Raw genomic sequence first — 12,291 nt, forward strand, 5'->3', positions numbered from 1 at the left:
AGCCATATAAAGAAACGAAATTGAGCTATTTGTAATGAGGTGAATGGACCTAGAGTCTGTCATACAGAGTGAAGTAAATCCGTAGAAAACCAAATACTGTATGCTAACACATATATATGGAATTTAAGAAAAAAAATGTCATGAAGAACCTAGGGGTAAGACAGGAATAAAGACACAGAGCTACTAGAGAATGGACTTGAGGATATGGGGAGGGGGAAGGGTAAGTTGTGACAAAGTGAGAGTGGCATGGACATATATACACTACCAAACGTAAAATAGCTAGCTAGTGGGAAGCAGCCGCATAGCACAGGGAGATCAGCTCGGTGCTTTGTGACCACCTAGAGGGGTGGGATTTGGAGGCAGGGAGACGCAAGAAGGAAGAGATATGGGAACATCTGTATATGTATAACTGATTCACTTTGTTATAAAGCAGAAACTAACACACCATTGTAAAGCAATTTTACTCTGATAAAGGTGTTAAAAATTTTATTATGAAGTATTTAATACATCTAAAAACATATAAAGAATAATGAGTAACCATATACTACTAATCTATTAGAAAAAATAAAATATTTTACTTGGCCAAAATTCTCCTGTGAATCCCTTCCCATTTTCTTTGTGGTTTGCAACATGTATATAACTGTAAGTAATATATACACTACTTCATTTTGCGTGTATTTTGACTTATATAAGTGATACATGGTATATACTCTTTTGCTAACCTAACCTCAGCATGAGAGATATTCATCTCATCCAAGTAACTGGTTATGAATGTACCACACTGGTATATGAACATACCACAATTTATTTTTCCACCTAAGGATATTTTTAGTGTTTTTTTTGGTTTTGCTTTGTTGTTTTGCCAATACAGTACAAACCGTACTGCTGAGATTGTTCTTATGCACGTCTCTGTGCACATGAGCAAGAATTTTTCTAGGGCTGGCTTGGCTGATTCCTGGGATATGTACATATTCCACTTTCTTACATAATGCATATTGCTTTCTGAAGTGTTTGTTCTAGTTTACCACTTTATACTAGAACAATAGTAAGGATTCCTATTGCACATCCTTTCAACATTTAGAATTTCCCATAAGGCTTTGAAATTCTTATTAATTTGATGGATGTAAAGTGGGATCTCATTGTGGTTTTAATCTTATAACTGACTGCTAATAAGGTAGAGCATCTTTTTGAGTGTTATTTGACGAATACTTTAAAGTAGTTGGATTTTTCAATCTTATTTTGTGGTTTGTGGTTTTCTATTTTATACAAGTTTTCCTATCTGAGGGTCATAAAGTTACTTTTATGTATATTTTTTAGAGGTCTTAAAATTTTGCCTTCCCACGTTATGTCTTCAATCCACATGGAGTTGATTTTTGTATTTGATAAGAAGTGTTCAGATTATCCATGTGGATAATCACTTGTTTTCAAACTTTTTATTGAACAGGCCATCCTTTATCTACTAATTTGCACTGCCACCCCTGTCATTTATTAAGGGTCTGTTAAATGGGGATCTGTGTTTAAGCTTTTTATTCTGTTCCATTGAGATACTGCATTGATAAACCACCTTATTATAATAACTTTGTGTAAAATGTTTTGATATCTGAAATAAAAGGACTCTCCAATTTTCTTTACAAAAGTGTCTTACCCTTTTTTTGGACCTTTGCTTCTAATTTTTTAAATTAGTTTGTCAGTTTGCATAAATCAGTATGGGAATTTGGTTGGGATTCTATTAAATTTATAATTTGGAGCAGAATTGACAACTTTACAATGAAAAATTCTTCCTTTCCATGAATACAGAATATCAGCATACAGTTTTATCTTTTTTTAATGTTTTTCAATAAAGTATAACCACACTCATAAGATCCTGCACATGCTGTGTTATAAGTATTCCTAATTTTTTGTTTTCTATTTATATTATGTTCATTTGTTCTTTTTGATATTTTAATTTTTATGTCTTAAAATTACATTTTTGAACTGTTTGCTGGTATATAAGAATGAAATATTTTTAATATTAGATATCATATTAATAAGTTTTCTATAGAACGTTCTGTGTATTGAGTTGTTTTGTTTGTTTAACATCTTTATTGGAGTATAATTGCTTTACAATGGTGTGTTAGTTTCCGCTTTGTAACAGTGAATCAGTTATACATATACATATGTTCCCATATCTCTTCCTTCTTGCGTCTCCCTCCCACCCTCCCTATCCCAACCCTCTAGGTGGACCCGCTAGGCAGATGTTTCCCACTAGCTATTTTACATTTGGTAGCGTAAATAAGTCAATGTTACTCTTTCACTTCATCCCAGCTTACCCTGCCCCCTCCCTGTGTCCTCAAGTCCATTCTCTACGTCTGCGTCTTTATTCCTGTCCTGCCCCTAGGTTCATAAGAACCTTTTTTTTTTTTTAGATTCCATATATGTGTTACCATATGGTATTTTTCACTTTCTGACTTACTTCACTCTGTAAGACAGACTCTAGGTGCACCAACCTCACTACAAATAACTCAATTTTGTTTCTTTTTATGCTTGAGTAGTATTCCATTGTATACATTGCCACATCTTCTTTACCCATTCATCTATCCATGGATACTTAGGTTGCTTCCATGTCCTGGCTATTGTAAATAGTGCTGCAATAAACATTGTGGTACATAACTCTTTTTGAATTATGGTTTTCTCAGGGTACATGCCCAGTAGTGGGATTGCTGGGTCATAGAGTAGTTCTGTTTTTAGTGTTTTAAGGAACCTCCATACTGTTCTCCATAGTGGCTGCACCAATTTACATTCCCACCAACAGTGCAAGTGGGTTCCCTTTTCTCCACACCCTCTCCAGCATTTATTGTTTGTAGATTTTTTGATGATGGCCATTCTGACAAGTGTGAGGTGATACCTCATTGTAACTTTGATTTGCATTTCTCTAATGATTAATGAGGCTGAGCATCCTTTCATGTGCTTGCTGGCAATCTGTATATCTTCTGTGGAGAAACGTCTATTTAGGTCTTCTGCCCATTTTTGGATTTTTTTTTTTTTTATATTGAGCTGCATAAGCTGCTTGTATATTTTGGAGATTAATCCTTTGTCAGTTACTTCATTTGCAAATATCTTCTCCCATTCTGAGGGTTGTCTTTTCATCTTGTTTATGGTTTCCATTGCTGTGCAAAAGGCTTTACGTTTCATTAGGTCCCATTTGTTTACTTGTTTTTATTTCCATTTCTCTAGGAGGTGGGTCAAAAAGGATCCTACTGTGATTTATGTCATAGAGTGTTCTATGTTTTCCTCTAAGGGTTTTATAGTGTCTGGCCTTACATTTAGGTCTTTAATCCATTTTGAGTTTATTTTTGTATATGGTGTTAGGGAGTGTTCTAATTTCATTCATTTACATGTAGCTGTCCAGTTTTCCCAGCACCACTTATTGAAGAGGCTGTCTTTTCTCCATTGTATATTCTTGCCTCCTTTATGAAAGATAAGGTGACCATTATAGGCAGGGGTTTATCTCTGGGCTTTCTATCCTGTTCCATTGATCTCTATTTCTGTGTTTGTGCCAGCACCATACTGTCTTGATTACTGTAGCTTTGCAGTATAGTCTGAAGACCGGGAGCCTGATTCCTCCAGCTCTGGCTTTCTTTCTCAAGATTGCGTTGGGTATTTGGGTTCTTTTGTGTTTCCATACAAATTGTGAAATTTTTTGTTCTAGTTCTGTGGAAAATGCCATTGGTAGTTTGATAGGGATTGCATTGAATCCGTAGATTGCTTTGGGTACTACAGTCATTTTCACAATATTGATTCTTCCAAAGCAAGAATATGGTATATCTCTGTGTTTGTATCATCTTTAATTTCTTTCATCAGTGTCTCATAGTTTTCTGCATACAGGTCTTTTATCTCCTTAGGTAGGTTTACTCCTAGGTATTTTATTATTTTTGTTGCAATGGTAAATGGGAGTGTTTCCTTAATTTCTCTCAGATTTTCTCTTGTCAGTATACAGGAATGCAAGAGATTTCTGTGCATTAATTTTGTATCCTGATAATCTACCAAATTCATCAATTAGCTCCAGTAGTTTTCTGGTAGCATCTTTAGGATTTTCTATGTATAGTATCATGTCATCTGCAAACAGTGCCAGTTTTACTTCTTCTTTTCCGATTTGGATTTCTCTTATTTCTTTTTCTTCTCTGACTGCTGTGGGTAAAACTTCCAAAACTATGTTGAATACTGGTGAGAGTGGGCACCCTTGACTTGTTCCTGATCTTAGAGAAAATGGTTTCAGTTTTTCACCTTTGAGAAGGATACTGACTGTCGGTTTATCATATATGTCCTTTATTAAGTTGAGGTAGGTTCCCTCTGTGCCCACTTTCTTGTGAGTTATTGTCATAAGTGGGTGATGAATTTTGTCGAAAGCTTTTTCTGCATCTACTGAGATTACCATATGATTTTTATCCTTCAGTTTGTTAATATTGTGTATCACATTGATTGATTTGTGTATACTGAAGAATCCTTGCATTCCTTAGATAAACCCCACTTGATCGTGGTGTATGACCCTTTTAGTGTGCAGTTGGATTCTGTGTGCTAGTATTTTGTTGAGGATTTTTGCATCTATGTTCATCAGAGATATTGGCCTGTAGTTTTCTTTTTTTGTGACATCTTTGTCTGGCTTTGGTATCAAGGTGATGGTGGCCTTGTAGAATGAGTTTGGGAGTGTTCTTCCCTCTGCTATATCTTGGAAGCGTTTGAGAAGGATAGGTGTTAGCTCTTCTCTAAATGTTTGATAGAATTCGCCTGTGAAGCCATCTGGTCCTGGGCTTTTGTTTGTTGGAAGATTTTTAATCACAGTTTCAATTTCAGTGCTTGTGATTGGTCTGTTCATATTTTCTATTTCTTCCTGATTCAGTCTTGGCAGGTTGTGCATTTCTAAGAATTTGTCCATTTCTTCCAGGTTGTCCATTTTATTGGCATAGAGTTGCTTGTAGTAATCTCTCATGATCCTTTGTATTTCTACACTGTCAGTTGTTACTTCTCCTTTTTCATTTCTAATTCTGTTGATCTGTCTTCTCCCTTTTTTTCTTGATGAGTCTGGCTAATGGTTTATCAATTTTATCTTCTCAAAGAACTAGCTTTTAGTTTTACTGACCTTTGCTATCGTTTCCTTCATTTCTATTTCATTGATTTCTGATCTGATCTTTATGATTTCTTTCCTTGTACTAACTTTGGGGTTTTTTTGTCCTTCATTCTCTAATTCCTTTAGGTGTAAGGTTAGGTTGTTTGAGATATTTCTTTTTCCTTCAGGTAAGATTGTACTGCTATAAACTTCCCTCTTAGAACTGCTTTTGCTGCATCCCAGAGGTTTTGTGTCATCATGTTTCTATTGTCATTTGTTTCTAGGTATTTTTTGATTTCCTCTTTGATTTCTTCAGTGATTTCTCGGTTATTTAGTAGTGTATTTTTTAGCCTAAATATGTTTGTATTTTTTAGATTGCTTTCCTGTAACTGATATCTAGTTTCAAAGAGTTGTGGTTGGAAAAGATACTTGATACGATTTCAATTTTCTTAAATTTACTAAGGCTTGATTTGTGACCTATGATATGGTCTATCCTGGAGAATATTCCATGAGTACTTGAGAAGAAAGTGTATTCTTCTGCTTTTGGATGTAATGTCCTATAAATACCAATTAAGTCCATCTTGTTTAATGTCATTTAAAGCTTGTGTTTCCTTCTTTATTTTCATTTTGGATGATCTCTTCATTGGTGAAAGTGAGGTGTTAATACCCCTACTATGATTGTGTTACTGTCGATTTCCCCTTTATGGCTGTTAGCATTTGCCCTATGTATTGAGGTGCTCCTATGTTGGGTGCATAAATACTTACAACTGTTATATCTTCTTGGATTGATCCCTTGATCATTATGTAGTGTCCTTTTGGTCTCTTGTAATAGTGTTTATTTTAAAGTCTATTTTGTCTGATACGAGAATTGCTACTCCAGCTTTCTTTTGATTTCCATTTGCATGGAATATCTTTTTCCATCCCCTCAGTTTCAGTCTGTATATGTCCCTAGATCTGAAGTGGGTCTCTTGTAGACAGCATATATATGGGTCTTGTTTTTGTATCCATTCAGCCAGTCTATGTCTTTTGGTTGGAGCATTTAATCCATTTACATTTAAGGTAATTATCGATATGTATGTTCCTATTCCCATTTTCTTAATTGTTTTGGGTTACTGTAGGTCTTTTCCATCTCTTGTGCTTCCTGCCTAGAGAAGTTTCTTTAGCATTTGTTGTCAAGCTGGTTTTGTGGTGATGAATTCTCTTAGTTTTTGCTTGTCTGTAAAGGTTTTAATTTCTCTGTTGAATCTGAATGAGATCCTTGTGGGTAGAGGAATCTTGGTTGTAGGTCTTTCCCTTTCATCACTTTAAACATGTCCTGCCACTCCCTCTGTCTTGCTGAGTTTCTACTGGAAGATCAGCTGTTAACCTTATGGGGATTCCCTTGTATGTTATTTGTTGCTTTTCCGTTGCTGCTTTTAATATTTGTTCTTTGCATTTAATTTTTGATAGTTTGATAAACATGTGTCTTGGCGTGTTTCTCCTTGGATTGATCCTGTATGGGACTCTCTGCGCTTCCTGGACTTGATTGACTATGTCCTTTCCCATGTTAGGGACATTTTCAACTATAATCTCTTCCAATATTTTCTCAGTCCCTTTCTTTTCCTCTTCTTCTTCTGGGACCCCTATAATTCAAATGTTGGTGCGTTTAATGTCCCAGAGATCTTTGAGACTGTCCTCAATTCTTTTCATTCTTTTTTTTGTTTATTCTGCTCCCTCACAGTTACTTGCACCATTTTATCTTCCAGCTCACTTATCCTTTCTTCTGCCTCAATTATTCTGCTATTGATTCCTTGAGTATTTTTAACTTCAGTAATTGTGTTTTTCATCACTGTTCGTTTGCTCCTTAGTTCTTCTAGATCCTTGATAAATGTTGTTTGTATTTTCTCCATTCTGGTTTTGAATCATTTTTACTATCATTACTCTGCATTCTTTTTCAGGTAGGTTGCCTATTTCGTCGTCATTTATTTGTCTTGCAGGTTTTTACCTTGCTCCATCGCCTGCAACATAGTTTTTTGTTGTTTCTTTTTTTTTTTTTTTTTTTTTTTTGATGGGTGGTGCTGTATTCCTATCTTACTGGTTGTTTGGCCTGAGATGTCCAGCACTGGAGTCTGCAGGCAGTTGGATAGAGCCAGGTCTTGGTGCTGAGATGAGGACCTTCAGGAGGTGTCACTCCAATTAATATTCCCTGGGGTCTGATGTTCTCTGTTAGTCCAGAGATTTGAACTCAGAGCTCACACCACAGGAGCTCAGGCCTGACCTCCGGCCTGGGAACCAAGAATCCGTAAGCCTCATGGGGGAGGGGAGGGGAGGGGAGGGACAGATCAGTACAATATCAAAGAATAGAAAACAAAATACAATTAGAAAGATATAAAATATACTAGAAAAAAATAAAACTATAATTGAAACAACTGCAACAAAATAAAACCACAACAGAAAAAAAAAAAAAAGGGTGGAGGGCAGGAACAAGGCAAAATGAGAGAAGAATAACAAAGCATAAAGAGTAAAAAAATAAGAAATGCTGCCCACAACTCTTTACTGGCAATTTTGCTTACCACACTGAGACTACATCCTGAGATGGTAGTCTACAGTGCAGCATTATACCCATCAAAGAGCACAATTACCAAGTAAGAGGCATTTGTTACAAGGTTAAAATAAAAGTTCAGGGTGTTACAAACTCACACAAACCAAGTAATGCCTGTGTATAAAACAGATCTAAGAGGAACAAGTGAGTTGAAGAGAGAAGAGGGAGTCAGAAGGTCCAGAATCCCTTAGCCTTGCCTGCTTAAAAAAAAGAAGTGACACACATAAAACTTCAAGGGAAGAAAAACGTTAGTTTAACTAAATTCTAGAGAACCTGGCAGAAATCACATATGTATGTATTCTGCTACCAAAATATTTAATGACTGTAAACACTAATCACTCTTTCTTACCTATGGTTGGGTTATTAGTCACATATTGAGAGAGCAGATCTTCATCAGTTTCCTCATGCTTTTCATTTGGAGCAAAGTCTTTCTTAGAGAAGCTGCTCTTCTTCCTTTTTAAAAGGGCTGTTTTACTTTCAGGTTGGTCTGAAACTGGAATTTCCACGGGCTGGTAGTTAGCATGGATATATGGCTCTTCAGGAAGCATATTACCTTTACTAAAACACTCTAGCAACCATTTTGCTCCCACTACATGAGGCCTACAAAAATAGTACAGTTATATATTAGTTTAAACTATAAGGACCACAATCCCACTTGCCATGCAGTTTACATAATTGCCAGGACATGCAATTTAAAAAAAATTATCACAGAGTAGAAATTGCTTTGAATTAAAAACTGACAAAACCTGTGGGCTGATTTATCCCAAAACTGTTTCAATTCATCATCATAATCTCCCACAATAACATGAGTTACATCTTCATTGAGCTGATTAAAGCGAACTCCACCTCCACTGTTAATAAGTCTTCTCAGTTTATCTAGCTTTCTGCCACTAAAACCGCAAAGATAGATCTGCAAAGAAAGAAAACATTTACTTTAGATTAATGTATTTAAAATGGCTTATTTCTCTCAATAGAAACCTATTTATTAAAAGCATATATCTAAATCCATTGTGCGTAAATAAGACAACTCTTGTTTACACTTTAAGATACATTAAGAAGTGACGTATATTCTGAAGGTTTGAATTTTAAAATATTCTTAAATTTTATCATTTCTTCACAATCCCATAGCATTATTACCCTTTACAGTAGACACTGCTTGATAAGTATTCTGAGGCTTTAAATAAAATAGAAGCCAGAATAATTCAATTATCTTCTGAACATTAGTGCATAGCAATTTCTAAAATCAGGTAGCTTCTTAAATTGTTCTTACCACTTTTAAATTTTAAAGTAATTACAGAAATAAACTGGTGTTAAACACTTGAATTCAGAAAAGCTAGGTTTAAATTTTGGTTCAGCTGCCAATGATTAACCACATGACCACCTCAAGATACTCAGACACTTTAAACCAATTTTCTTACTTATATATTGAGATATCTTTTTCACAGAGTTGATTAAACAAGAAAATTTAAGTCAAAGAGCTAAGCAGAATGCTTAGGATGATATGTAAGCAGTAACTTATTTTTAACTATCAATATGTATATATATACTTTTGGAGGCACGGATGGGGTTATGTATGTATTTAAACCAATTTAATCAATGTAACTATCTTCTTCAACTCTATTTTACATAACGTGTCTTTAAAAAACTTCTTAATGACCAATCTATTTCTAACTGCATTTATATCCCAAACTAAATAACCTCCATCACTAGAATACACTTTAACAAAAATAAGGAATCATATGTTTTTCTATACGAATAATTAAGTCATATCCAGAATTAGTATAGTCTAGATAAAAGATTACACAACACACTTCCTGTTCTGCTAGTAAACTGCTAAGTTTTAAAAGTATAGAAAGGAAGGTAATTTGCCCAATTTCCTTAACAATAAAATAAGGTTAAATCTTTGCTACTCTAAAATTAATGCTTAGCCTATTGATTCTACAAACAAGAATATATTAAGTATTCAGTTCTAGGAGATATATATATGATGATCCCATCAAAAGCACTTATAAGATAGTTACTCAGACACTAAAAAATAAAATAGCCCAAGAGATATTAAACAAAGCAGTACACCTAATGGTTAGGAATATAGGCTTTGGAGTAGATGTCTGGCTACTTAATGTCTGTGAGATTCTGAACAGGAACTTTAATCCTCTAAGTATCAGTCTCAATATTATCTGTTTTAGAGTTATTTGTGGGAATTAAATGGGATTATATATAAAACGTATCAACAATGTATATGAAATAATTAGCACACTGTCTAGCATGTTATAAACACTTAATAAATGATAGCTATAAATAAAAACTCATTAAGTGGTTCAGAAACTAAATGCTCTCAAAACACAGTAGATGGAAAGATTAAGGTAGTTATTAGGAAGGTTCAGAGAAGAGTTGAAAAAAATGATATGAACTTTTAATGGATGAGAGATGAAGGTACACCCCAGGCATAGAGCCCCTAGCTAAAAGATAGACACGGCATAATGAGTGCATCTGCTTGGCTAGAGTGGAGGGCTTACGTAAATAAGGAACAAGCCCAACTCTAAAGGGTCTTCAAAGTGAAGCTACAAGTACTAAAGTATATTATCACTTACTGCATTTATTACATGATAAAGACATACCCGACAACCATCTAATAAATCTTCAGGTGCCTGAAATGCACTGACATCCAGATTTTCAAGTGTAGGCTCCACTTTGCTATTAAGAACTGAACTACATGTCGATTCATTTATGCAACTTGCACTGATGTTGGAAATATGGCTGACATCTGAAAGAGCATAACCTACATATTGAAAACAAAGATGTAATTTATGGAGATAAAATAATTGTGATTACATATTTTCCTACACATGAACTTTTCTTATACAAAAAGAGCCATGAACAATTTCTAAAGTAAGATTCAAATGCTTTTACTGAAATCTTGGTGGCAAAGTATGAAAAGGGAAAATGAAACTAATTAAGCCTCATATCTTATTTAAATGAAAATATATTTAATGCATTCTCTTAATAGTGACTTGCTTCCAATAAAAATCTGAAGTTGCTGGCTTTAAGGTCCAGGAAAGTTACATTTGAAAAAAAATTTATAACATTTGTTAAATTGCCAACATTAATACCTCCAAAACAGAAATGGTTTTAAATTTTATATGAATACAGATGATCTTTAACAATTGTAGCAAACTAATAAAGAAAATGTACTAATACCTGCCAGTCAAGTTTTAAAAAATTAATTCTCTTAAGTCTTTATTAACATTCTTAATTTCTTTAATAATCTTGTGCATTACATGAGGGTATGAAAGTACGCACTCATTATAAAAAGAAATATCAGGAGTTCTGGACTAATTTTTTAATACAATTCAGTTATTTTATTATACAATTATACCTGGAAGCATAGCAAGAAAAGATGGAATTTCCTACTGTACCTCCCTGATCCTATTAACAAATCAATTCTTACACAGAAAACTGACTGTCTTAAAAGTGATTGTTTACTTTAATCCGAAAGAGACTTACTATTAGTTGTGTTGATCTGGCCAGTAGGAGTTGAAGTATCAGGCATAGTCTTTGTTTCTGGTCTAGGCTCTGTCTTATATATGGATTCATCCTGACAAAAACCTTTCTCAACACTGTCAAAAAACCACTGCACAGTCACACAGTGTACATTCCATCTCCTGGCACATTCATATTTTTGACCTATTATGTTCATTAAGAAAGAGAAACAGAGAGAGAGAGAAATGCAAACCATTAAAATCTTTGCAGAAATATTTAAATGACAGGTTATAAAAAAAATCTACCTGGGACAATATTAAAGTTACCAGCAATTACTCTTACTTTTAACAGTATGCTATACAGTGTATTAAAAGGTAATATATTAGGTTATTGCTCAATTATATTTTCTATGTGTTGTTAAATACACATGCTATGATGCTATGTGAGGGGGTTTATCTTTTACAAAACTGCACAGAGACAGAGGCAACTGTGGGGTAACTCAATATTTTCAAGTACAGCCTCCATCATTTAAATTCTTTAAACCATTTTCTTAATCTGTAACATGGGGATAACTCACAGAATTATGTGGTTTAATAAACTGTATAAAATAACCGTGAAAATGATAAATGTCTGCAATATAAAAAACAGCAACTTTCAAGAGACTATTCCTATGTCAACAGGATTCTACTTGAAGTCCAGGATAGAGAGGCAAATAGTTAAATAAGTCATGTTAAAATTACGTATCTTTTATTGCCTTAAAAAAACTTTTTAACACAATGTATTTTGAAACGGTATAGAGAAACTGAGGACAATATATAGTAAACAATAACAAGAAAGGTTTCTTTGACGTTCATGAGAGCTGAGAGATGTACTGTCTTTAGATTCAGAAAACCAATAGCAGTTATCAACTTTACTCACAATCATAATATCATAATTGGCCATACCCAAAGTTCTCACTTAAAGACAATTATTAATTTTAATTTTTTCTAATTCTACTTAGTTAGGGAGCTTAATAAAACACAGTACAGATATAAAAAGATATAATAAAAATATTAATAAAACTCTGCTCTTATCAATTTTTATATATTTTAAGAGTACTGGTAAAAAATATTCTCCAAGCTGTGACAGGGAGAGAGAGAGTCATGGA

General features: G+C 34.2%; 1 protein-coding gene across 1 annotated transcript in view; it reads right to left on the reverse strand.

Annotated features, from left to right (window-relative positions):
- The window catches only part of TOPBP1 (DNA topoisomerase II binding protein 1), a 77,698-nt gene that overhangs the window by 57,434 nt on the left and 7,973 nt on the right, over positions 1-12,291 (reverse strand). Inside the window, exons 7-10 of the mRNA XM_065876205.1 lie at positions 11,169-11,348; positions 10,283-10,443; positions 8,411-8,574; positions 8,014-8,264 (exon numbers count right to left, since the gene is read on the reverse strand). Of these exons, the coding sequence (XP_065732277.1) occupies positions 8,014-8,264; positions 8,411-8,574; positions 10,283-10,443; positions 11,169-11,348 (756 nt within the window). The remainder of the gene's footprint in view (positions 1-8,013; positions 8,265-8,410; positions 8,575-10,282; positions 10,444-11,168; positions 11,349-12,291) is intronic.

This window comes from Phocoena phocoena, chromosome 4, assembly GCF_963924675.1.
Source record: "Phocoena phocoena chromosome 4, mPhoPho1.1, whole genome shotgun sequence".
In the NCBI taxonomy this organism is placed as follows: Eukaryota; Metazoa; Chordata; class Mammalia; order Artiodactyla; family Phocoenidae; genus Phocoena; species Phocoena phocoena.